Below are 27,390 nucleotides of genomic sequence, written 5' to 3' on the forward strand. Positions count from 1 at the left end.
CTATATGCCAGATTCCAAAAGAAACCAGAAAATAGAATACAAAATTTAAGACATATTTTGTGGTATTCCATTAAAATCCAAATTTGACATTCTTAGTCAAATGTTTTAGTTCCATTCTTACTTAGTAATATCCTCCCAGTGACTTAATTTTCTTCATTAAGGAAAAAAAAAACTATCAGGATCCAGTGGCTCACACCTGTAATCCTAGCTAGTCAGAAGGCTGAGTTGTACAAACTGAGGTTCAAAGCCAGCCCAAGCAGGAAGTCTGTGAGGCTCTCATCTCTAATTAACCACCAAAAGAAGCTGGAAGTGAGCTGTGACTCAAATGGTAGAGCTCTAGCATTAAAAACAAAATCCAGAGACAGCACCCAGGACCTGAGTTCAAGCCCCACAACCAGTACAATTTAAACAGAGAGGAGAGGGGGAGGGAGGGGGAGAGACAGAGAGAGAGAAAAAGAGAGAGAGAGAGAGAGAGAGAGAGAGAGAGAGAGATTGCTCATTGCAATATTTCAAGTGAAACTAGTTGCTACCAATGTATTTTAATGGATATGCACATTATATATACAGAGACTCACACATAGATACACATAGTCAGAGACAGGACCAAACCAATGCTTGTTCTTTTCATTTCTGTGATACTTCCTAGAAGATTCCATTCCAGTTGGGGCTTAGTAAGAGATCATTGGAGTAGAACCTTAGTTGATGGTCAGTTACAAAGGTGTTAGGTTTTCAAGTGTTGAGGAGGCACTAAGGCTTTAAATCCCAAACATTACTGGGTGTGCGTGCGTGCGTGCGTGCGTGCGTGTGTATGTGTGTGTGTGTGTGAGTCCTGGGGCTTGAACTCAGAGCCTGGGCACTGTCACTGAACTTCTTTTGCTCAAAGCTGGCACTCTACCACTTGAGCCACAGCTCCATTTCTGGCTTTTTGGTGATTAATTGGAGATAAGAGTCTCACTGACTTTCCTGCACAGATTGGCTTTGAACCTCCATCCTCCGATCTCAGTGCTAGGATTACAAGCCTGAGCCACCAGCGTCCCAACCTGCATCATGTTCTTTTTAAATTAACCTGGAGGACTTGCTTCCATTCAGACAGCTTCAGAAATTTCCTCCTTGTCCACAGTTCCTCTCCCAGAACACAAGTACAAGGCACCTGGCAGGGAAGCTGCTTCCGGGGGCAAGGCCTGTGAACTCCCCTGCATGAGTCTTTCTGTGGGTTCAGGAGAATCCTCCCTCCATCCAGGACTTGAGGGTTGCTGGGAGACTTCCCACATTGAAGGGCACTGAGATGGAAACCCCAGGGTCGAGTGAGAAAGGGGGGTTTCTGGAAGGCCCGGGGCTTGAAGACATCGGCTGGAAAGTACTTCCTTCTCTTTGGAATTCCGCCATTTCATCCTTCTGTTCTGAAACCAAATTTTCACCTATTGATAAAGTAATTGGACAAAATAAAAGTCACTTATTGTAGATTAGTTAAGCTTTAGCATCTTCCCATTCATTCATTCATTCTACTGTGCTGGAGGTTGGATGCCAGAACCCCAAGCACTGCTAAGCAATGCTCTCCATAGTATTCCAACCCCTTATTTTTATATTTCAAACTGTAATTGTTCTACAATCCATTCTATAGAATGTGTGTGTGTGTGTGTGTGTGTGTGTGTGTGTGTGTGTGTCTAAGGGGTGTGAACTAAAGGTTTCCGTGTTGTCCCTAAGTTGTTTTCCTTTTTTTAAAGTTTTACCTCTACTACTTGAGCCACAGATCCACTTCTGGCTTTTTTCATAGTTATTTGAGATAATCGCCTCATGAACCTCCCTGCCCAGGCTGGCTTTGATCCACTGTCCTCCTATTTCAGTCTTTTGATTAGCTAGGCTTACAAGTGTAAGCCATTGGCATCCAGCTACAGAATGTCTTATCAATGAAAACAGATATGAAAAAAAGTCTTTGACTTTTTGGACTCCTTCAAAATAAACCTGAGAAGTTTTATTTCTGAAGACCATGCCACTGCAGCAAATTGCTTAATATCCTGCATGTACGATGTCTTTCAAAATTGATTTCATTTTCACATTCTTTTTCATTTTTCTTTTTGTGTGCCAATTCTGAGACTAGGACTCTGTCCCTTCACTTTTTTGCACAAGGCTGGCACTCTACCACTTGAGTCACAGCTCCATTTCCAGCCTTTTGCTGTTCAATTGGAGCTAACAGTCTAACAACATGCTTTTAATATCCCAGTTGGCTTTGAACTTCAATCCTCAGAGCTCAGTCTCCTGAGTAGTTAAGGCTGCCAGGCTAATCACATATTCTTAAGTATTATGAAACATCTTTCCATTTGCAGGAACTTATCTTTTCAAATGAAATGTACTAACTAGTGGAACCTCCACATGTTTATTTTTTGTCACGCATTAGGCCATGCACTGTGGTAGATTTTATCCCTGTATCCCCTCAGTAGCTATGAAAAGGCTTCGTTTCACAGAGAAGGAAACTGGTATTTGGATTGAGTAACCAGCTCAAGGTCATATTGCTAGTCAAATGGAAGCACTTAAGACTCAATCCCATGACTGTCATGCATCCTATATCTTGACCTTTGCGAATCTGACTAGGAGCTTTCTGAGATCAAATTTCGAATACATTTTAGCTGGATATGTGTGGTTCACTGCTATAATTCTGGCTATTCAGGAGGCTGAGATCTGAGGACCTCTGTATAAAGCCATGCTAGGCTAAAAAGCCCATGAGATTCTTTATCTCTAATGAAACATCAAAAATCCAGGACTAGTACTGGATCTAGTACTGGAGTACTAGTACTAGAGTGCTAGCCTTGAACAAAAATGCTCAGGGATAATGCCCTGAGCTTTGAAGTCTGTACACACGTACACACACACACACACACACACACACACACACACGCACACACGAATACATTTTACAATGCTTTGATAAATGGTTGGCTTTATACAGCTTCCAAGTTTTGATTACTCCTAGGATTTATCAAACTATGATAATTAAGCTCACTAAGTAAAAACTGATTGCAATTAAGCCAAAAGTGCCTGTGGTGGTGATTTCTAATTTGAACCATACTTTTTCTCGGCACACCCATGTTGACTATCTCTCATTTTTTAACCTCTTTATCTATTGTAAACTTCCCACTTGTTTTTCTGACATTGTAGGAGCCAATCGTATTTATTTTTTTAACAATTTTGATTTCTATTTGTTTGGGGGTGGGGAGTACTGGGATTTGAATGGAGGGCCCTGGGCACTGCCCCTGAGCTCTATTTTTGCTCAAAGCTAGCATTCTACCATTTGAGCCATAGCTCCAGTTCTGGCTTTTTGTTGGTTAATTGGAGATAAGAGTTTCATGGACTTTGCGCTACTTGCTCTGAATCTGATCTTCATATCTCAGCTTCCTGAGTTGTCATTCAACTTCTCCCGAGCTCCCACTAGATGTGTTTCTAGTGGTACAAAGCATGTGCGTTGCTCAGAATTTTTCTTACTGCTTACCTGGTGCAGTTCAGGTCCCGAACAAAATGGGCCTTGAACTACAATGCTTCCCATCTCTTCCTTGAGAGGAGCTTAGGATTGCAGGCATAAGCTGCCATACTCAGGTCTTGTTCTTGTAGGTTTAGATAGCAAACAGGCACAGAGCAATCTGCTGAGATTATTTACCATAGAGCATGGAGGGCAAAAACTGAAGCAATCTAGATTAACAACCCAGTTGTATACTACAAGCTGCTTGTAACTATTTGCAAAAGTTGGGGGTGAAAGGCAGTTTGTCAAGATCGATCTCTTCCTTGGAGAAGGGAAGCAAAGTTAGTGAGAGTTGTATACAACAAATACTTTTAGTAAGGTCCCAAGTGTATGACTCAATAAGGTCCATGGGTCATTTGTAGTGACAAATAGAAGAGAGTAAACTTCTTCTAGCCTTTCATTCCTTTATATTTTTTTTTTGCAGGTCCTTGGGCTTGAATTCAGAGCCTAGGCACTGCCTCTGAGCATCTTTTGCTCAAGGCTAGCATTCTACCACTTCAGTCACAATACCACTTCTGGCTTTTACTGAGTTACTTACTCAAGACAAGAGTCTCATAAACTTTTCTGCCAGGTTGGCTTCAAACTGCAATCTTAGCCTCCTGAGTACGAGGATTATAGGCATGAGCCACTTGTAATTGGCTCATTCTTTTATTCGTGTGTGTGTGTGTGTGTGTGTGTGTGTGTGTGTGTGTGTATCCTGGGGCTTGAACTCAGTTGCTTTATTGGTTGTCCCATAGCTTTTTGCTCAAGGCTGGCACTCTATCACTTGAACCATAGCTCTATTTCTGATTTTTTGCTAGCTAATTCATGATAAGAGACTCACTGACTTTTCCTACTCGGGCTGGCTTCAAACCATAATCTTCAGATCTCAGCCTTCTGAGATTACAGGCATGAACTCACCAGCACCCTGCTGTTATAGATACTTCTACCTACTAGAAAATTATTTCAAAAGCATTTCAAGAATGTCTCATGGTCTAAGCACTGTATCCAGACTAGGCAATAGTTGTCAAATGAACAGATTTCATTTTACTCCTTCAGAAACTAGGAACAAGAGACAAATTCCTATCCATTAGTACCTGTGACTCCTTTAGTCCCAAACTGACAGCAAGTTTCTTTCGGTCTGTTTTGCTAATATATTTCTGTTTCTGAAACATTTTCTCCAGAGCCTTTCTCTGGTCCTCTGAAAATACAGCTCTTCTCAAAATGCCCCTCCGAGCTCTGGAATTGGAGTCCTGGGTCAGCAGAGGCAGCATGGTCTCCTCTCCTAGCAGAAAGCAGAGACACAAATGCAGTCAGCATTAGAAAACAGTCAGTCTGTCTTTCCTGGGACAATGCAGCACCCTCTTACACTGTACCGTGGATAAATAGCTCATCTCGGAACTCGTTGTACTTACAGTAGACTTCTTCACTTCTCGCTTATGACTTCCAGTGATGATTTGATAAGCTTCTTGCCTTTCCAGCTTTGTATTCCACAGTGGAAGGCCCCGCTCACACAAAAAAATCCCACATAAGACAAACTGCAGATGCTTAAACCTTGTAATCTTTTCATTTACTTGCTCTTGGGTAGGAGGAGCAGAGGAGAACTGTGTGGCTGGTCCTGGGTCTTGAACTCAGGGTCTGTCTCTCAGCTTTTTATTTGCTCAAGGCTACCATTTTACTACTGAAGCCACAGTTCCACTTAAGACTTTTTTGAAGCTAAGTATTTTACAGTGAGTTTTGTACCCAGGCTGACTTTGAACCACAATCCTCAGATCTCAACTTCCTGAAAAGCTAGGATCACAGATGTGAGCCATTGACACCTGACTTTTCTTTCTCCCTCTCCTCTTTCCTTTTTGACAAATATTTGGAAGCTAAACATATGCCAGGCTCTCTGCCTGATTGTATAAGTCAAAAATAAATAAACTAAATATGATTTATTGCTTACACTACCCTTCAAATTTCGGAAGTGCAATTCCAGGCCTGAGGATGCATGAGTCTTTCAAGACAAAAAGTCTGACAAAGATACCAGATTTCTCTCTGGGCATTGGGAAAAACTTGAGGCATCAGAAGTGCTTAAGCTGAGAGCCAAAGCCAATGACTACAGTTCCCATTCAAAGTCTCCATCCCCAAGAGTTCCGCAGGTCATAAACTTCCTTCCTTAAGTCACACATTTTGTCTTTTCTGCCTGTTTCTAGCTAGAACAATACTGCTTCCTAGCCTCTGAGAGTTTACTGCATTACTTATTCATGCATTCATTCATTCCTTCATTTTGCTTGCTAGGTATGGTAGGCAGAGTAAGAATAATGCACTTCCCCCATGAAGGTATCCAGAGGCTAGTTCCCAGAACCCTGGTGCCTCTGCTAAGCGGGGAACTAAGGCTGTCAATGGAATGAGGACTGCTGATCAACTGACTTTAGGATGAAGAGCAGTGCCTGGATTATCCAGGAGGACCAGCCACATTGTAAGTGAAAGAGGAAGGCAAAGTAACAAGGCATTGTCAGAGAGAGATCAGAAGAAGCTATACTTGTTACTTGGAACACAAAGGAAGGGGCTATGAGCCAAGGAATTCGGGGAGCTTGGAGGAGCCAGAAGATACAAGGAAATGGATGGTCCCCAGAGCCTCCATCAGGAACTCAGCCCTGCTGACACCATCATTTTAGCCCAGTGAGGCCCATTTTAGGCTTCTGATCTCTACCAACTAGGACATAATCCGCATATGTAGGATTTTTGTTTCTTTGTTTTGGTACTAGGTTCAAACTCAGAGCCTGAGTGCTGTCCCTTAGCTTTTTTCCATTCAAGATTAACCCTCTACCACTTGAGACACACCTCCACTTTCAGATTTTTAAGGGTTAATTGGAGATAATCCTCATAAGACTCATAAGTCTCAGGGACTTTCCTGCCCAAGCTGGCTTCAAACCATAATCCACAGCCTCCTGAGTAGCTAGGATTATAGAAGTGAGCCATGGCACTCTGCTCTCTGCTAGTAAGCAGACACTAAGACACGAAGTTCTAAGACACTAAGTTGTGACAATTTGATTCAGCAGCAGTTAAGAAACTAACACACTGGGTCCCGGGCTTCAATGTTGAGGAAACCAAAGGGCATCTAGTTCTACTCTTCCCTAATAAATCCACTTTCTTACAGGAGGACCAAGATAAATTGTTTAATATTATTAAAATAGAAAGGTTCTCCACAGTGCTCTGTGGTCACAATGCAGGGCACAAGGTGTCAGAGAAAATAGGCTAAGCTTAGTCTAAAAGAACAACACATCTAAAGAGAGGTATGTTAGCCAAATACTCTTACCATAGAGTACTATTTAAGACTTCTGATTTAGAGCTGGACTTCTAGATACTCAAGAGGCTGAGATCTGAGGATCTAGATTCAAAGCCAGCCTGGGCAGGAAAGTCCCTGAGACTCTTTTCTCCAATTAACCACCAAAAGCTAAAAATAGAGCTGTACCTCAAGTATTAGAGCATAAGTCTTGATCAAAAAAGCTGAAGAACAAGCTAGGTACTGGTTGCACATGCCTGTCATCCTAGCTACGCAGGAGGCTGAAAGCTGAGGATCATGCTTCAAAGCCAGGAAAAGTCCGTAAGACTCTTATTTTCAATTAACCAGCAAAAATCCAGAAGTGGAGTTGTGGTTCAAGTGGTAGAGTGCTCAACTTGGGCAAAAAACAGAGCCCAGAGACAACACCTTTGGTCCCGAGTTTAAGTCTTAGTACTACAGCGCGCGCGCGCACGCACACGCACACACACACACACACACACACACACACACACACACACACAGATGAGGACTATAAAGATCAGACAACAGCAAAACAAACTCTTACACTGGAATTTTATGATATATAAGATACAGCCTAGCCTAGCTGGCCTTGGTGGCTCACGCCTGTAATCCTAGTTACTCAGGAGGCTGAGATCTGAAGATCGCGGTTCAAAGTCAGCCCGGGCACTGAAGTCTGTGAGATTCTTATCTCCAACTAACCACAAAAAAAATGGAAAGGGCACTGTGGCTCAAGGCGTAGGGCAGTAGCTTTGAGCTGAAGAGCTCAGGGACAGCATCCAGGCCCAGAGTTCAAGCCCCATGACTGGAAAAAATAAAAATTAAAAATATATATAGCCTATGATTCTTCCTAGGTAAAAATGCCAAGGGAAAAAAATATTTTAAAAGGCAAAAACAACACTAAAGTAAGATATTATACAATTCTGGCCAAATAACTCAAGTCCCTTGTCTAGATTTTAAGTCTGGATCTCTTTTATTTTCCCTAGCAGATAACATGGCAGCCTTAGCTGTACTGCTGACACATTGATGACTGACAAGCAGGTGAGTTCCACCCATCCTCCAAGTACTTGGAATGGAGGAGAAGCCTGCCAAACAGAAGGGGAGAGCAGCAGCATAGACTGCGACACAGCAGCCAGCCCCCCCCCACCCCCCGAGAAAACACTGAGTCCAAAACCAACAAAGCAGGACCTAAGCCAGGGCAGCTGCTGGAAAAAGAGCCATGCTGCAGCCAGCAATGTCAGGAAAGGCAGGCAGAGAGGCAGGAAGCAGGCGGAAGGTAAGTGCCATGGAATTTCAGTCAACATCGTACAAGAACCTCACACAGCCTGCTAATTCTTGAGTGTGAGGTATCAATGGAAAGTTTGGGGTTTAACTGAATAAGCTCAGGCTATCAGTGTGTGTGCGTGTGTGTGCCCATCCTAGGATTTGAACTTGGGTTCTAGGCTCTGCCCCCTATTATTTTTGCTTCAGGCACTCTACCACTTCAGCCACAGCTCCACTTCTGGCTTTTTGCTAGTTAATTAGAGGGAAGAGTATCAGGGATATTCCTGCCCAGGCTGACTTTGAACCATGATCCTCAAATCTCATCCTTCTTGTGAGTAACTAGGATTACAGACATGAACCACTGGTGCTTTGCTCAGGTCATAACTTGACAAAGAAAGCTCATTCAAGAAGACAAGACCACAGTAGCATTTTAGAAAGACAAATATTTTCTGAATGAATAATCCTTGTTTATATCTTAATCCTATAAAGGTAGCATGTTTTTTTTTTAAACAGCATTTTTTTTCTAAGTAGAGTTTACAAATAAGGCCCACTTTTCTACACAATTTACCTTCTTGTTCAACAAGATCTACAATTGTTATAACAATGGATAGATACATCTCAATGAAATACTCCTGGAGCTTCCTTCCTTTTCTTCTTGTGCCAGTACTGGGACTTGAATCCAGAGCCTGGTTACTGTCCCCAAGATTGTTTTGCTCAAGGATAGTGCTCTACCATTTGAGCTCACTTTAGGTTTGTTGTTGGTGGTTTGGGCTTTTTTGGTAATTAATTTGAGATAAGAGCCTCACTAACTTCCTGCCTGAGCTGGCTGTGAACCATGATCCTTGGATCTCAGCCTCCTGAGTCAGTAGGATTACAGCTGCTGTGCCTGGCTAGAAGGTGCTATTTAAAACACTTACCACACCATGCAAATGGAAGAGGAATTGGTATCACACTCGATAGCAGAGACCAACGACAGTTCTGCCCTGTCTTTCTACCATAGCCATGCAAGCCTGTCTGCGGAAGTGTGTCACTCATCTGTGTGCTCTATTTTTCCCCTGGGCTCATAGAAATCCCTAGATTACTGATTCCAATTCGAACAGCCTCCTTTATCCCACTGCTTTCATTTACTGCTAGAGAAGGTCTGAGCAAGGATTCTGAATCTGCATGCCCAGTGCCATCCCTTGCCCCACTGTGCTTCTACTACCTTCCATTGTCCTGGCCCTGATTTCTGTCCCAATAGGTTCTAACCTCAATCCACAATCTGGGCTGTGTGGGTGTCACAGCATGTGAAGGAATCACAAGCAGTGATGGGTGTGTCAAGTTTGCTTTCTGAGTCTTCAGTACTTTATCCATGTTAATTAATTTCAATTAACTCATTAAAATGAATATGTACCATAGTACCTCTCTGACTTTGTACAGAAAGTGCCAACACAAGTCTACATCATTGAATATAGACTGCTCCAGGCTATTAGTAAGAAAGAGGCCAGGAGTGTGGCCTAGAGGTAGAGTGCTTGCCTAGCATGCATCAAGCTTGCTAGGAGTTCGATTCCTTGGTATCACATACACAGAAAATGCTGGAAGTGGTGCTGTGGCTCAAGTAGTAGAGCACTAGCCTTGAGAAAGCAATCTTGTGTCTCTGTCTCTCCCTCCTGAGGTCAGCTTCCCTTCAATATGGAAGACTGCCCATGGCCTCATCTTTTCCTGGAGCTGTGTTTTTCCCAACAATTACCATGGTCCTCATTTCCTATGTTCAGAGACTTCTGTCTGGGAATGTCTCTTCTCCATCTCATTTCCAGGTGTGTGTGTGAGAGAGAGAGACGGGGGAGGGGGAGGTACACTGCCATAATTTTGAAGTTTAGACAGAAAAGTATAGCATTTTATTAGGGTAAACTGAGCAAATTGAGGAAGTTTCTTTGAAGGCGAAAAGAAAGACATAAATGCAAGTAAAATAATTAGCAGCCTCTGGGCTGGGAGTGGGACCCAACATGCACGAAGCCCTATGTTCAATTCCTCAGTATCACATATGCTGAAAAAGCTGAAAGTGCCACTGTGGCTGTGGCTCAAATGGCAGAGTGCTAGCCTTGAGAAAAAGTGTCCAAGGACAGTGCCCAGGCCCTGAGTTCAAACTCTAGGACTGGCAAAAAAAAAAAAAAGAGAAAGAAATTAGTGGATTCCCTAAATGAGGAGTGCATCTCCCTTGAAATAGCATTTTGCCTATCTGCTCCCTTTGAAATTCAAAAACTCTTTAGTCTCTCTCCACAATCTAGGATTTGGAATGTTATATCATAATTCTTATACCAAGAGAGATGATGTACAAAGGAAGTACAGTCAGGTAATGAGTACAATTTCTCTCTCTCTCTCTCTCTCTCTCTCTCTCTCTCTCTCTCTCTCTCTCTTCTTTTTTCCTTTTCTTATTTGTTGGTTCCCAGGCTGGCTTTGAACCATGATCCTTAGATATCAGCCTCCTGAGTGGATAGGTGTGAGCCAGCAGGTTTGCCTTGAGGACAGTTCTTTCTGAACTATGTCTTGGTCTCTTCATTTTCCCCTCCCATCCCCACCCCACAAGATGTACAGTTCCTTTTCTACATAGTGTCTAGTCAGTAAAGGATATCTAAAGATAATTCTAATGTTTTCCCAACTAGTTCTCCTTTTGGAAATAGACGTATTCTTTCCCTTCCAAATATTTAACTAATCATAGAAATCATTCCTATTGGGTCTGGGAGCATGGATTAGAGGTAGAGTGCTTGCCTAGCATACACCAAGAGCTTGATTTGATTGTTCAGTATGGCATACACAGAAAAAAGCCAGAAGTGGTGCTGTGGCTCAAGTGGTATAGCTCTAACCTTGAGAGAGAGAGATCGTTCGTGTTGGTGCCTACATCTTAGTTTTTTTTTTCCTGTTGTTTGCGGGGGGCGGGGTGCCATTCCTGGGGCTTGAACTCTGGGCAATGTCTCTGAGCTTTTTTTTTTTTTTTTCATTCATCCAAGGGTAATACTCTAGCACTTGAGCAACAGCTCCACTTTCAGCTTTTTTGGTAGTTAATTGAAGATAAGAGTCTCATGGACTTTCCTACCCATACTGGTTTTGAACTTTGCTCTTCAGATCTCAGCCTCCTGAGTAGCTAGAATTATACACTGCCTGGCTTAGTCTGGTTTTTATATGAGGCTCTATTTCAGAACTAAACAGCTATAGGCAATATGACCATTCAAGGCCCAGTCGGGCTGTGACCTGCCTTGTCTGTCACCCACTGCTAATGTACAACCCAATGGCCTCCTACCATTCTGTAAGCAAATACAAAGCTCATGGTACATTCATCCCTATCCTGCTTTTTTCTCTCTATTCTTTCCCCCCTTCTTTTCTTCTGCACTTGTTTGGAGGGTGGGGATCCTAAAAGGTCAGAGACTTCATGTTTTACTCAAAAGCAAGAGCTATAGACAAGATGAGCAACAGAAACACTAACAGATTGCTAAGCAATGCCCCTCATTGCCCTCTGGATGGATATCTGGGAAGAAACCAAGTGTTTTAGAAACATTATTCCCCACACTTTCACTGCCTTTGGACACCTTCTAGATAGAGCCATCCATTTGGGAAATCCATTGTTTTGAGTCTGATTTCATCAACATTCTTCATGGTTGGTGGGATGTCATTTATCTAGAAAGTATCACTCCCTTCACCACTGAGAAGTCAATAACTGTATTCAGTTTACTGCATAGCTTCTAATGGGTTTTGCATAATGTAATCAGGCTTCTCTCTATTAGGAAAAAAATGCTGAACGCCTCTGTATTTCTTATGATGGTCAAACTAAATCTTCTACATGTGTATAAAGGTATATACATGGCTTTCTGTGAGTTTCATGGTCCTGATCAGTTTCCCTGGACCACTGCAAATGACAGCAGTAAAAGAAATGGCCTGCCAGGTGGCAAAAATGCTCATCAGAATGATTCCCATCTCTGAAAGTAAAGCTGCATGAGTATTTTCACAACCATGAAAGTAATGTGCCGAAGCCAGGCACTGATGGTTCATGGCTGTAATCCTACTCAGGAAGCTGAGATCTGAGGATCATGGTTCAAAGCCAGCCCAGGCAGGAAAACTTGTAAGGCTTTAATCTCCAATTAACTACCAAAATTGAGAGTAGATGCTGTAGTTTGAATGGCAGAGCACTAGCCTTGAACCACAAAGCTCAGGGACAGTGCCCAGGCCTTGAGTACAGGCCCCAGGACCAACACATACACACATACACAAACATAATATCCCTCTTCTGCTGCTTTCAAAAAAAATCCTACACTCAAACTTGGAGAGCATATTATGGTTTCTTAAGCTTTAACAAGGAAGAGAAGACAATACAAAGATCTCAAAAGATAGAATACAAAGGTATCTCCAAGAAAAAAAAAAACGCAAAACAGTTTGGCCCAGGCATATATTTTTCCTGAGACTTTTGTTATAATGTTGCTCCACATTAAAGTTTCTGTCTTCGGAGTTCAAAAATTCTTATAAGGTCAAATTCAAGTTGGGTACTCAAGAAAGAAATCATTATCGGATTTACTCAGTGATTTCACCTATCTAATTAAAATGCTCATATTCTTTCAGGTAGTTGTTTATTATTTTTCTAAAGTCATTATCAACATCATTTCTACAAGTTTCCCTTGCATTTTAACAGAGAAAAAAATCTTATGGATTAAATATCAAAGATTTTCCATCCACCCTCCCCTTCAGGGAGGGGAGGACTCTTGCCCATCGCCTTTTTAATTTCCCCCACAGTAAGGACTGTGCTTGGATGGCCTATTAAACTCTTTACTGCATGTGAGAAGGGCACTGGATGTATGATTGTTTCCACATTGCAACAAGCAGTCCATGTTAAGTGTAAGAAGTCAAGAAAAAGAGGAAAAAAAAAACGAAGTCAACATTCAACAAATGACTCATGATCAGGGTCAAAACAATATTTCATTTGCTTGGCTACCAATGTGTTCATCTGATCCTTGGCTTTTGGAAAGAGTGAAGGTTACACCATGCAATCCGATGAGGGCCCTCGATTTCAACAGTTATCAAAGTTGTTAGTATAGACCTTAGTTCTGGCTAGCCAAATGAAACTGAACACAAATTTACTTGGATAGTTCTGTACAATGGAAAATAATTTAAAAGCTTGGGTATAAAAGTTTTTAGTATTCTTTTTTAAAGAAGTCTAGTAAATGCCTTTAGGAAAAAAAGGACTACGCAGATGCAAACCTCATTAGTTGTGCTTTGGTATCCTGGTTATTTATATAAAATCTTTTATTGACAGTGTAATTCCATCGTTTCATTATTAGTTGCTGCCAATAAGAACAAACATTGAAAACAAGAAAGTAAGAAATTCGTTTCAGAGCTATAACTAATACTACAAGACACCGTCACTTATTAAAAACACTTGTGGGATCTCTCGACTGTCTTAAAAGGCCAACTTTAGGAATGGAGGCCAACCAATTTCATATTTTCTATCCTTGGCCTGAGTTGCACCATTTTGCAGCTTGTATGTTTATTGAAAAAAAAGAAAGATAAACATGATTTTAAGTCTCTTTGGATAAACACTATAATTTACAAGTTATATAAAAGATACAAAACAGAAAGGACTAAAAATTGAAATAAAAGAAGTGAGACCTGCTTGTTCAAGTAATCTTGTATGAGAGAGAGAGAGAGAGAGAGAGTGTGTGTGTGTGTGTGTGTGTGTGTGTGTGTGTGAATCAACATCTGGAATTTACTAATTTGTTTTGGACAGATATGATTGCAAAAAATATGAAAAAGAAGTCATAGTAAGTCTATCATAAAGAGAAATCAACTAACATTCTATGTGTCTATTTTTTTCTGTCAACATACATCTATCTACCTATCTACCATCTATTTGTCATCCACCATCTATCAGTTACCTGCCCATCATTTGTATGTCTGTCTATTTCTCTGTCTGTCTGTCTGACTATCTACCTACCTGCTTATATTAGTTACGCATGAGGGATTTTATTATGCTGCTTCTACACATTTAAAATGTATTCTGATCAATTTCACCCCATCTCACTCTTTCAACCAAATATTTTACGTTTATGTATTCTATTTATCAAACTGACCTAGCTTTATTTTTCCTGTTTATTTAACATTTACAGCTTAAGAGACTCTTAAAACGCCACTAGAAAATAATTAACCATTCATACCTATGTGCATGTCTACCTGTTGCGTGAACTTACTTCCACTCCCCTGAACTGTACCCCTAGAGACTTTTTCAAATAAATGACCCAAACAATAGAAGGGGAGACACTGGTCAAAAGGCACAGTGCTCATAAACTGATTTATTGAATTGACTGAAACCTCTTGGTAAAAATACTCACATATAATAAAATAAAAACCATAAAAGACCAATGTAATATGGAGGCAGCAGTGAATACATCTTTGCTTCTTCAATGTAGAACCTCTTTTCATCTCCTTTCCCAGAGACATTTTAAATCCACAAGATGCCATGATAATACAACATCAGATCCTTGGGTTTCAAGTCTTCCCCTGAGGTCTCTGACAGCTGATCTAATATCCAGTGATAAATGTCTCCTTAATTTAGATCACAGTTTCCAATTCCCCTCACGGCAGACCACCTTGAAGGCGTGAGTAAAAGGTTTAGCCATGGTTTCTATTTTTTCCATTTGGATTCAATACCATCTAGTTAAATGGACAATTAATAGGTCACTTCCAAAATAGTCGTGTATCAGTCTTGGTTAATAAACCATCCTCACAGTTGATAATGGGCCTATGTATTCAGCACGTCTCTGTAGACACTCAGCTCAGCCACGAAATCCCTTTTCAGGTGGACAGGGTTATATGGGAAGATGAGCTGGAATGAGTCTATAAAAGTCAGTTTCATTCACTGCTTTATTTTTCAGTCAAGTGCTTTAAAGGGTGTCAAGAAATTCACTTGGGAGTGTGAGACAGGAGAAAGACCGACACCCAGAGCCCTGCTTTATGACCATACAAAAGGGCAGCTGACCCTTGCCCAAGCCTTTTCCATGTGAAATGGCCCCTAAAGTTCATCTGCAGAGTGAAAAATCGTGGTGAGGTCGCGTGTGGATGAGTCGAGTGAAAGTGGTGATTGGTCATGGGTCTGTCATCTATTGTGGCTGCGTCTCGGGCCTCTATAGTGCTCTGTGGGAAAGTATCAGCCCCCTAAAGGGAAGCTCAGGAGCTGGCAGCTCAATAAACAGCCAGTATTTGCTGCCTCGCTTGTCAAGAACCATTCTGGTCAGCAACTTGGTCTTCTGAAACACAGATTCAAAAAAAAGGATGCATGGCAGGAGTGAGTGTTAGATTTCAGCCTGCCTCAACTCTTACTTTCCTTTTTCCCTGACAAGAGCTGGTAACCTAAATGTTCTCTTGGGTAGCTGAAATTTTAAAAATAGACATACAGTCCTCCATAGGACTGTTTTTTGTTTTTAATGTGCCAGTATTGGATACTATCCTCCGTGTGTGTGTGTGTGTGTGTGTGTGTGTGTGTGTGTATGTGTGTGTGGTGTGTATATTTAAGACAGGAACTCTACTGTCTGAGCCATACTTCTACTTCTAGGCTTCTGGTGGTTAATGGAAAATAAGAGTCTCATAAGACTTTTCTGCCTGGGCTGGCTTTGAACTTCGCTCCTCAGATCTCAGCCTCCTGACTAGCTAGGATTATAGACGTGAGCCACCAGCAGCCAGCTGGCTCTCCACAGGACTTCTGTACCATCAACTCATCATTAGGCTACAGATTCTCATCAGACCTACATGTCTCAGGACCAACAATCTGGTAAAAGATACTTATACCTTGTGTGTATGTATATGCTAGTACTGGGGCTTGAACTCCGGGCCTCATGCTATCACTTAGCTTTTGTGCTCAAAGTTGGCTCTCTACCACTTGAGCCATACCTCCACTGCCAGAGTTTTGCTGGTTCATTGCTTTAGGGGCTTCATGCTTCTTAGGCAGGCAGTCTTCCTCTAAACCATACCTCTAGCCTCATTAATTGGAAATAAAGACATTCATGGAATTTCTGCCTGGGCTGGCTTTGGACCAAGATCTTCAGATCTCAGTCTTCTGAGTAATTAGAATTATAGGCACAAGCCACCACCAGCACCTTGCTAAAGATACTTTTTTTTTTCCATTCCAAGGGTTTGAACTCAGGGCCGGAGCACTGTCCTTGGGTTTTCTCGAGACTAGAGGTTTATCACTTGAGCCACAGCACCACTTCTGGCTTTTTCTGTATATGTGGTACTGAGGAATTAAACCTGGGTCTTCATGCATGCTAGGCAAGCACTCTACCACTAGGACAAACTGGTTTTTGCACAAAAAAGCATGTGCACCCATGCTATGAGTTCTGGCAAATTTGTCCTTCTAATTTCACTCTCAGGTATTAGTTTTTATAATGTTTACAGAAAAGTTCTCATGAAAACATTTCCTACAGCTCTGATGGGTTTTATGAGAAAGAGAAGTATTTCTTTCCTCTTAGAATCTTGACTGATTTTAATTCTCCATAGATAGTACCTAACTGACTTTTCTATCATATTTTACACTTAATGAAATTTTATCTCAGTGAAAACCCTATTGGTTCTTCTTTAAAGAAGTCTTGCAATGAGCCAGAGATGATGTAGCTTAGTGGTGGAGTGCCTGCCTAGCTTGAGCAAGGCCCTGGGTTTGATCCCCCAGAACCATGACAAAATAAAAGCGTGTCTCTATACACATTGCAGAAAGAGCCAAGCCTGTCCCACCAGAGCTTTTATATCAAATGGCAAACAAGTCCCTTTCCTTGGTGTGTGAGCTGGGAGTTTCAATGCCATTAGAAACCACTCACAATTGCTCACTGTGCTGAGGTTTGATAAATCTCTGCAAAGCTCCTGAATAGGGTCACTGTGATTTTTCAGTGAGGAATTAGCTCCTTGCCATTGCATTACCAATTAGCTTCCCTGAGCCCATTCAATCCGCTGCTTTGGTTGATAGAGGAACTGAGGCATTGCTGAGGAAGCATTCACAACTTACTTGGGAAAGCAGTGGGGGATGCAGGACTCCGGCAGGACCCCCCACAGCATGCCGAGTAGAATGGAGGGATGCTCAGAAGAAAAGGTTTGGAAGACACTGTGAAGAAAAGCATTGGTCTCAATGATTAGCCATTTCTTTTAGACAATCTCAAAACTCCAGTTACTCAAGGTGCCTTGTGTAAAAGCAGTTTGCTTTCTAAGTCTTTTTTTCCCCTGTTTTGTGCCAGTAATGAGGCTTGATCTCATGGGCTCACGTGTTTTTTCTACTCTAAGCTCGCGCCCTACCCTTTTAGCCACACTTCCACTTCTGGCTTTTGGGTGGTTAACTGGAGATGAGTCTCGTAAGAATTTTCTGCTTTGAACCATAATCCTCAGATCCCAGCTTCTCAAGACACTTAAGATTACAGGCATGAGTCCTCAGCACTTAGCCACTAAGCCATTTCTAAAGTTATTTCAAAAGTTGGCTTCATCTGTCCAAGTATTTGCCAAATAATTTTATCAGGATTTAGAAAATGTAGTGTGAGGACATAAATTATCGAACAGCAGGCTTACTAGTTCATTGGCTTTCTGGTCTTAATTGCAAACACTCCATATCTAATCTTGCTTGATTTAAGATACCATTGCACAGAGCAAAACCATTCAAGAGAGCATCTTGGTTGATAGAAGCAATGCTATTTGCCCTGCCCACTATGGTTGTTTACCAGCCGTGTACACTTATAGAGCTCTTGAAAAGTATAGTTTAGCCAATTCCCAAGTTGGTAATACCTAATTTACTGAACAATTCCATAAGAAAAAGTGGTATTTCTGGCCACATTTACATGTTTTAAAGTAATTGAGAATAATTACATTTTATCTCGAGACATCTCATTCATCTGAAAGCATTTATAAGTACTGGAAGGGGTAAGGAGTCATTTATTCTGCCTGGTGCCAATTGGATATTTATGACATCATTCAAGGACCACACAAAATTATCAATATCGTCAGGCACCAGTGGCTCACACCTGAATCCTAGCTACTCAGACGGCTAAGATCTGAGAATCAAAGTTCAAAGTCAGCCTGGACAGGAAAGTCCCGGAAGCTCTTATGTCCAATTAAACCTTTAAAAAGCCAGAAGTAAATCTGTGACTGAAGTAGTAGAGTGTTAACCTTGAGCACAAAAGCTCACGGTCAGGCCCTGAACTCAAGTCCAATGCAGGTAGACAGCAGTGTGCAGAGGACAAAAAGCAAATGAGTACCTTAATTGTCAAGTATCAAATGATGTCATGGGACAGTGACCGGATGTCTCCTATTGCAGAACTATATAGTGAATTGCCATATAATTGTTCTGCTCCTTTTATTAAACTAAAATTTTAAGACATATACATAGGACAGTTACAACGACTTTTATTAATGGTATTAATAAAATGAAGACTATTTTGGTAGCCAAAACATCCTATAACCATCCTCATTATCCTAAATTGGTCCATCATAAAAAATATATATCCCTTCCTTTGAATTTAACCCTGAAAGAAGTATTTTGAATCTCATTCCTCAGCAGATGAAGAAACGGCAGTAAAGGGTATCAGAGAATGTGAATTTGAAGTAATGCTCCACTGGTGACATGGCTCAAGATGCATAGTATTCACAAGCTGACACGCTGATAATAAAAAAAAAGAAAAGAAAAGAAACATTCCGGGGCCGGGAGTTTGGCCTAGTGGTTAAAGTGCTTGCCTAGCATGCATGAAGACCCGGGTTCGATTCCTCGGTACCACATACATAGAAAAAAAAGCCAGAAGTGGTGCTGAGGCTCAAGTGGTAGAGCTCTAGCCTTGAGAAAGTCCAAGAACAGTGCTCAGGCCCTGAGCTCAAGCCCAGGACTGGCAAAAAAAAAAAAAAAAAAAGAAAAGAAACATTCCTTACAGGGTAGGTGTTGATGAAACAGCTGAAATATGCTATGTCACTGAAGCTAAGATTTCCTGGACCTGAGCATCCTTCTCTAACATGATAGCACACACAGTGAATGCCTAGCATACCAGTGCATGGTTTTTTTTTAACAACTGAATGTACATGAGCATATATATATATATATATATATATATTACAGTCTTCAAAACTAAAAAATGAGAACATTTGTTCTTAAGAGAACAAATAAGAACCAAACATTAACCCCTTTCCTCCTCCTCAGCACCAGAAAGATGATCACCTAGAAATGTAAACCATGACTTTAAAACATTTTCATTCTTTTCCCTTCAAACTAATGGTAATTTCTTTTCTTTTCTTCAGTGCATAAAGAAATGCTTGAACTCAGGGCCTGGGTATTGTCCCTGAGCTTTTTTTGCTCAAGGCTAGAGCTGTACCACTTGAATTCCACTTCTGGTCTTTTTGATGCTTACTTGAGAAATTAATCTCACAGACTTTCCTACTCAGGCTAGCTTCAAACTGTGATTCTCAAAATTAAGCCTCCTGAGTAGCTAGGATTACAGGTATGAGCCACTGACGCTCCGCCAAAAAAAAAATGTTATTTTTATGTGACTATATTGCCTTTCTGAGGAAGTTATGGGGCAGTAAGTTCAGGCTTGTACATTGATCAACTAGTAAACATATTCTTACCAGTTCTCTAAAGGATATATCAAAGTATGTGTCCCTTAAAATATTTATATTGTCAGAGTCCTGAAAGCCTTAAAATGGACTAATCACAAATGCAGTTTTTTCCTATAATACAATGCAAAGTTATTTAATTTATAATTACCATTAATTCATAATTAACACCAATGTTGTTTTTACTTTTAGTATCTGGATTTCCAAAGAATGAATGCTGTTTGGCTTTAATGTTGTTTTTAAAATATGACAATTAGGCAAAAGAATGAAATAGAGAACTATTTAAGTTCAAAAGTTTCAATAATACCTTTTTGTGTGAGTACTGGTGATCCTAGAGTTTGAACTCAGGGCCTAGGCTGGGCACTGTCCATGAGCTTTCCCCACTCCTTTTTAAAATTTTATTTATTTTTGCTCAAAGCTACCATTCTGCCATTTCAACCACAGCTTTCCTTCCAACTTTTTGGTAGTTAACTGAAGATAAGATTCTCAAAGACTTTCATGTCCAGGCTGGCTTTGAACTGCAATACTCAAATCTCAGCTTCTTGAATAGCTAGGATTACATGTATGAGCTACTGGCACCTGAGTAGCTCAAAAATATTTTAGTCTTATTGTTGTCATTAATTTTCTAATACTGACTATACAATCTTAAACATGATAAATCATGTCATTTAAGTTTTAGATCTTAGATTATATATATTTACACAGATTTATAATCTATTATCATTTTGGATATATGAAGTATTAAAAATAGAAATGTATTTCTTCAAGTTGTACATTGTGTTTATTCTCAAATACTTCTTTCTGTTAACATTTTCCATAACAAAATAAAGATTTTGTAAAGAATAAAACTCTTTTCTCTCTTCTCCTTTTATTCTTTCCTAAAAAATATTTACCATTACAGTTTTAAATAAATAAAATGTCTTTGTTCAGTTGGTTTTGTCCAACATAGAACATCTAAAATAACATCAGACATTAGTAATAGCATTAGTAATGCAAGATACATATAAATTGTAAATTTCCTATTCTACCCTCAAATGTTTCTCAGTTCATGTGGAAAATAAAACTTTTTCTAAAAGATGCTTTACTTGAGACCATGTTTAACTAAACTCATTTCTAATAAATGTGGTTTGGAGATTATTTTAATGGTAAAGTCTCACCAGAATAAGGTTTAATTGAACTATCTTGTTATACTGCCATACATTACCCTTAATGAAAGCTGTACTCGAAATGTCAGCATCAAAATCTGTATGTATAAAAATGTAATCAAACTCTATCAAGTTTTGGCTGAAGAGTTGATTCTCATACTTTGAGACAGGAGCAGATTTAAAGTTTTATCGTGTAGATGTCCTCCGTGATCTTAAATCATGCCTTTGACACATATTTACACAGGAGATTAGTCCATTCCTGATTGCTATACAGAAATACACCTTGTTTAAGCTGATCTATGTGGAAATCACTGTGAAATTCCAATTAAGTGCGCCTTTTTTCTCTCTCTCACATGCTCTTACTCTGACATAAGTCAAACGCTAATCCATCTAAGCGTGTGATTGCAGGGGGCGCTGAATAGTGAGAGGAAATAAATGCAAAGCATTTAAAATAGATATCGTAGTTTTAGCATTTGGAAACCACATGAGCAAGAGAAGAAAGTCAAGCTCAGTGAATACAAGTGAGAATGCTGATGGATGAGGAGAAATGATGGCAAACCTTTTTGAGAAGCACTTTGAAAAGGACGGGGAAAGGAGGAAAGAAGCCTGAAGGACATGCACATCAAACTCCATCAATTACTTTATCATTTATCTTGTTAGCAATGATTCATGGTAGACCTACTTAGTTATAATGATATATAAGTGTAGTTTGCCATATGGTAGGCAGTGGATGCACTATAAATTTAACACACACTATCTGATTCATTCATTCATTCATGAACACTCAACCTTAAATAGACACGCATCTGGAATATGAATTCCCTGAATGTTTTTAAAAAGAAAAAGAAATAATAAAGATTTTGGTCTAATGATTGGTTATTAGCAGGAAGGACAGATAATATTCCACACTGGCACTCTGCAAGTTATTCAATAAGAACTGAAATCCTTATAAAGAATATGAAGCATAGGTCAAGTACTATATCCAACATGGTATCAGGTGCCTCTAGTGAGACATTTTACATTCCCCCAACAAATCTAACTTCAAGTCCTATCTTCCTTCCCCTCTTTTTTTCTTTCTTCTTTCCTTCCCTCTTCCTTCCTTCCTTCAAAAAAAATGGTTTCATAACCTCTTTAAACTGCTCGTTTCAAAAGCATAGGAATAAGGAAATTTAAACTTCTGACTTAAAAAATAATGTACAATTTATCAGACCATCAGGAGTGCAGTAGACCTAAAGCTAAAGCTTTAAATATTTCTGTGTGTGTGTGTGTGTGTGTGTGTGTTAAGTGCTATCCCTGAGCTTCTTTTGTTCAAGGCTAGTGCTATAAAATTTGAGCCACAGCTCCACCCCTGGACTTTTTGTGACTAGATGTTTCTTCCTGGGCTGGTTCAAACTGGATTCTTAGATCTCAGTTACCTGAGTAGCTAGGATTACAGGTGTGAGCCACTGGTGCCAGCCAAACATTTAATGTTTTGGTTTGAGAGTTTTGTTTGTTTGTTTTGTTTTGTTTTGTTTTGTTTGGTCAATACCAATGGTTGAACTCAGGGCTTTGTACTCACTGAGTTAGACTGGTACTCTGCCATTTCAGCCATGCCTCTAAATCAGCTTTTGGCTGGATCTTTTGGAGTAGACTCTTGCTGATTTCTCTATCCAGGCTTAGCTTTGAACTTTGATCCTCCTGATCTCAGCCTTTTTAGTAGCTTGGATTATCTATATGAGACAGTGTACCCAGCCAATGTCCCTTAACTGTTAACTGACTCTACTCGTCAAAAGAAAAAGAGAAGTTTAATAAGTTAGTTTCCCAGTCCTCAAGATTGAATTTTCTATTGTCAAACTTAATGGACTCATCCCTAGACAACAAAATTTAAGAAATTTCATACACCTCTTGTTCCTACCCAATGGATATCAACTCTGAATACATAACAGAATTATCTGGTCCACTTTATGAGAATAACAGATGTACAGACCCAAAGCCAGTGAAGTTTAGCCAAACTGACTAGGAGTGGCCTGGGTTCTTAGTATTGCATTACTCTTCCTCCCCCCAAAAACTCCATGGGAGATTATCCTATCCACACAGGATAAGATCATAGACCAAACACCCCCAAAACAGTGTCTGCAAATGGTATGGTCCAGATTTCTAGTGAAATACAGAAGCAGAAGAGAAAAGAAAAGCAAGGCTGGGTGTCTGTGACTCACACTTACCATCCTAACTACTAAGGAGGCTGAGATCTGAAGATTACAGTTCAAAGCTATCACGGGCAGGAAAGTTCATGAAACTCTTATCTCCAATTAACCACCAAAAAGCTGGAGTGGTTGGGAAAAACAAACCCAGGTCTGGTTCTCAGACCCTGAGTTCAAGCCTCAGCTGAGACAGTAGGGGGGGGGGGCGGGGAGGAGAAAAGGAGTTGGGAAGACTTGACCAAAGAAGGCTTTCACAGAGAAATAGCTTAGTTTGGTCCTCCCTTGGGAAAGTAATCAGAACAACAAACTTAGAAGAAAAAAAAAATCCAGGAAGCTCTCTGAGTTCCCACCATAGCTCTGTGCTCATTCCTACATCCATCTACTCCTGAAGACAGATGCAGCCAGAAATCATGCTGCACTTTGTTATTTTGATTAGCCCTGTGAGATACTTACCATGGGGAGGTGAGGCCTATTTCTCTTTCTCTTGAATTTGGGAAGCAATTGGCCACTTGTTTAACACTAAGATACGTTGGCAGGATAGAAACTTTGGGAATTTCCAAGACTAGTCCATGCTTAGACGTTCTCAGATGCACAGATGTCTAGTGTTCCACAATGGTGTGGGGTTGGGGAAAGTTGGTTTTCAGACTCTCAGCCTTTGAGAGATCAGTCACCACCATGCCATAGAGTAGGCTAAGATACTTAGGAAGTCCAAGTGCAAACAAAAAGCTAGAGCTGAAGCCAGGTGCCGGTGGTTCACATCTGCAATTCCAGCGACTCTGGTGACTGAGACCTAAGGATTAATGCTGGTTATCTCCAATTAACTATACTCAGAAAGAAAAAAAAAAACGTAAAATGATGCTATGACTCAAGTGGTAGAGCACTAGCCTTGAGCGCAGGGGCTCAGGGACAGCCCCTAGGCCCTGAGTTCAAGCTATAGCTAATCATCCAGGCAACAGCCAGCATCAATTAACTGTCAGTCATGTAAGCAGCACCCTAGACATTCAGTACAGCCTTAAGGTGACCCATAGTCCCAACAACCATATCAGCTTCCAAGTGAGAACCAGCCAGCTGACACCAGACAACACACACAGTGAAGAGACAAGCAGGGCATTTGGGGATACTTACCTAAACAGAAATACCCCCTTTGGCTTGTATTTTACCTGTGGTAAGATAGTAGAAATAAGTCTTATGCTTCCTTTTTTTATCCTTATCCTTATGGAAGTTTTGAGGTATTTGCTTGAGCGTCTAATACTCACACAATCATCTGATCACATTTTTCCAGGAGGAAACAAAGACTCAATGATATTATGTAAATTGTTCAGGGTGACATAATCCCTCATATAAAGTTTTCACTTAAAACTAAACCTCAAGGGGCTGTGAGTTTGGCCTAGTGGTAGAGTACTTGCCTAGCATGCACAAAGACCCGGGTTCGATTCCTCGGTACCACATACATAGAAAAACGCTGGAAGTGGTGCTGTGGCTCAAGTGGTCAGCACTAGCCTTGAGAAAGTCCAAGGACAGTGCTCAGGCCCTGAGTTCAAGCCCTGGACTGGTTAAAACAAAATAACTAGACCTTAAAATCATAGAAATGCTGCTACAAACTAGTTCAAGAATCAATAGAGTGATTGATTTCAGCAAGGTGTCAGTGGCCTATAATCTTAGCAACCTTAAGGAGGATGAAATATGAGGATCCCAGTTCAAAGCCAACCCCAGTAGAAATTTATGAGGCACTTCAGAAAAGTCTGAAAGTAGATCGATGATTCAAGTGGTAGAGCACAAGCCTTGAGTAAAACAGCAAAGGGACAGTGCCCAGTCCTTGAGTTCAAGCCCCAGTACTGGCAAAAACATAAAAATAAAAATACATTGAATAAATGTATTGTGATTAAAGTTTGTGTCATTTATTCTTGGAGGAAGCATTAACCAAATATCATTATAAAAGATCAGAAAGTAAATATTGTGTGAGTCACACAATATCTATTTTTTAAAAGCTACTAAACATGTAAAACCATCTATAGAAAATTTATAAACAAACAGGAGCCATTCTGTTCGTGCACTAAGGAATCCCACTGGTTTTGTTTGTTTGTATGTTTTAAATCCAATATAACAAGAGTTGGTTTAATGTATAACCTAAACTCAATCTAGCCTTTGACTAATTTTATTTTTTCAAGTTCAGTACTCATAGTTTTACTGTTGATGTAGAAAAATTTTCTCCAAAATTACCTTACTGGCTCCTTCTCATATTTTAATTTAGATAGTATTGAAGGATACATAAAGCATTTTGTGTGTCTGTCTGTCTGTGCCTGTACTGGATCTTAAATGCAGGGCTTTATGCTCTTGTTTGGCTCCTGTTTTCTAGTTGGTTAACTGGAGATAAGGATCTTTCAGATTTTTTCTATCTGGGCTGATTTTGAACCATGATCCTCACATTTCAGCCATCTCAGGAGCTAGGATTACGGCATCAGTGAGATTTTAAGTTTTAAAAAACAAGAATTTTAGTGACTTCCTTTCTACAACTGTATCTTGCATATGCCATTTCTGACAGTTATTTAGAAATAATAAAATTAAGACTGCTATGTCATGGCACATGAATATGGGAAAGAGAAATGGAAAATGTTGATCATCTTTGGAGTATTTACAAATAAAAAGCAAATTATGTATTCAGCAAACATACAACACCCTTAAAAAAAACACTCACTTTTCTTTCATTTTCCTGGATGCTTTTGTTCTGAAAGAAAAGTTTTAAGACCCATAGAAGCTTTCTGATCTTTAACTTCAGAGAGAATTTTAGAGCCTTGAGTTAGTTTACTGTTCATATTCACTCCCAAAACACGCCCCTGAAATGTTCCCAGCTAATAGCTGGCTGATAAAATGATTAATGCTATTAAAAATGAAATAATTTACAATACCTTTATATAAAGTGGTAAACCACTCAGCAATGCCAAGTGAAGCAGTAACTGGAGGTTAAAAAGAATGAAAGAGAGAGATTTCATTAAAAGTGGAAACATTACTGAAAGTAAAATAAAATATTCTGGAAAAAAATGTGCAAAGGTCTGGCAAGCGTGTACTATATTGAGGCAACAATCCAATTTCTTACTAAGAAAGTATAAAACAGAAACATAATCTAATGAAACCCTAAATAAGAATTCTAACAAACATTCTTAGATAAACGTTGTATTGCTTTGTTTCACAAGTTGCCATTTTATTCCTGGTAGACTCCAGATGGATTTAAATGAAAATTTAGTTACTTAAAGTGACTCAAGGTTTTATACTTTAATGTGTGTGTATGTGTGGATACGTATATGAACAAGTACATAGACAGACAGAAAGGTAAATGTGCATGTGCCTATATGTATATGTAAATCAACACTAAGAAAAAAACTTTAAATGTGGCAAGCCATATTCTCTCAAAAGAAGTTGTTAGCTGGGAAAAGTGAGAGTAAACAGGGCATCAGTGTGATTAAAGTATAGTGTATGTGGGGGAAATAGCAAAGTGGAAGCCATTTGAATAATTAACATATATTTTCAAAGTGAATGGCCGGGTGCCAATGGCTCACCCTGTAATCCTACAGGCCAAAGAGCCAAGCAAGAGGATGAGGTACTGAGTTCAAATCCTAGTACCAGCACACACATACACACAGAGATGAATAAGTAAACAGGTAAACAGTATCTGAAATCGCATATTAAGTATTCATAGTCGGGGGTGGGGGAGGGAAATGGGGACCAGGACATGAGAAAGGGTATCAATGTTTGTGAAGTAATGCACCTTCTATCTGGTGAATATAAGGTAACCCTTCTATTAATTACAATAAAAATATATGAAAAAAGTATTAATAGTAAGAACTATCCTGGGCTAGGTGACTGGACCAATTTACATGGTTCAATTTACATGGTGAAAATTACTTTTTAATATATAAAACAGAACATTACAACTTACTTACGCATAAGGAGCATTTTCTTTCCAATTATTTCATAGGCAGCCCAAGTAGATTTAACAAATACTAAAGTATTTTGTGTTGTTTTCCAAAATGTTTTAAGCAAGTAATATTATGAAAAATCCAAAGTATTTGTTCTCTTCTTTTGAAAAGCTTGACGGCATGACCATCAGTAGGAAAATTCAAGGCATTCTCATAACCAAAAGAAGTTTAAACTTTTCACCTTTAAAATTTCAAGATCCTCTTGTGTAAACAAATACAGGGTTTTTATTTGTTTTGTTAGGGGTTTTTTTGGGAGGGGGAGGCTTGGTGCTATCATGAGGCTTGAACTCAGGACCTGTGGCACTGTCCCTGAGCTGTTTTTGTTTCTATAACTTGAGTCACAGCTCCACTCGGGCTTTTGGGGGGGATGGGGAGTGGGGGATGGCAGTCAATTGAAGACAAAAGATTCATGGGCTGTCTTGCCTGAGCTGGCCTTGAACCACTATCCTCAGATGTCAGTCTCCTA

The 27,390-nt window shown here is 40.0% G+C and overlaps 1 protein-coding gene across 2 annotated transcripts in view; it reads right to left on the bottom strand.

The window, feature by feature from the left end:
• Nucleotides 1–808: 808 nt before the first annotated feature.
• The window catches only part of Dbx2 (developing brain homeobox 2), a 30,297-nt gene continuing 3,715 nt past the window's right edge, over nucleotides 809–27,390 (bottom strand). Inside the window, exons 2-4 of one of the 2 annotated variants that reach the window (XM_090355519.1) lie at nucleotides 17,050–17,145; nucleotides 4,588–4,775; nucleotides 809–1,418 (exon numbers count right to left, since the gene is read on the bottom strand). In XM_090355519.1, the coding sequence (XP_090211645.1) occupies nucleotides 1,086–1,418; nucleotides 4,588–4,775; nucleotides 17,050–17,145 (617 nt within the window). In that variant the 3' untranslated portion in view covers nucleotides 809–1,085. The remainder of the gene's footprint in view (nucleotides 1,419–4,587; nucleotides 4,776–17,049; nucleotides 17,146–27,390) is intronic. The other variant, XM_090355529.1, reaches the window with a different exon arrangement.

The sequence above is a fragment of the Megascapheus bottae genome, chromosome 2, assembly GCF_031878675.1.
Source record: "Megascapheus bottae isolate mThoBot1 chromosome 2, mThoBot2.hap1, whole genome shotgun sequence".
Classification (NCBI taxonomy): domain Eukaryota; kingdom Metazoa; phylum Chordata; class Mammalia; order Rodentia; family Geomyidae; genus Megascapheus; species Megascapheus bottae.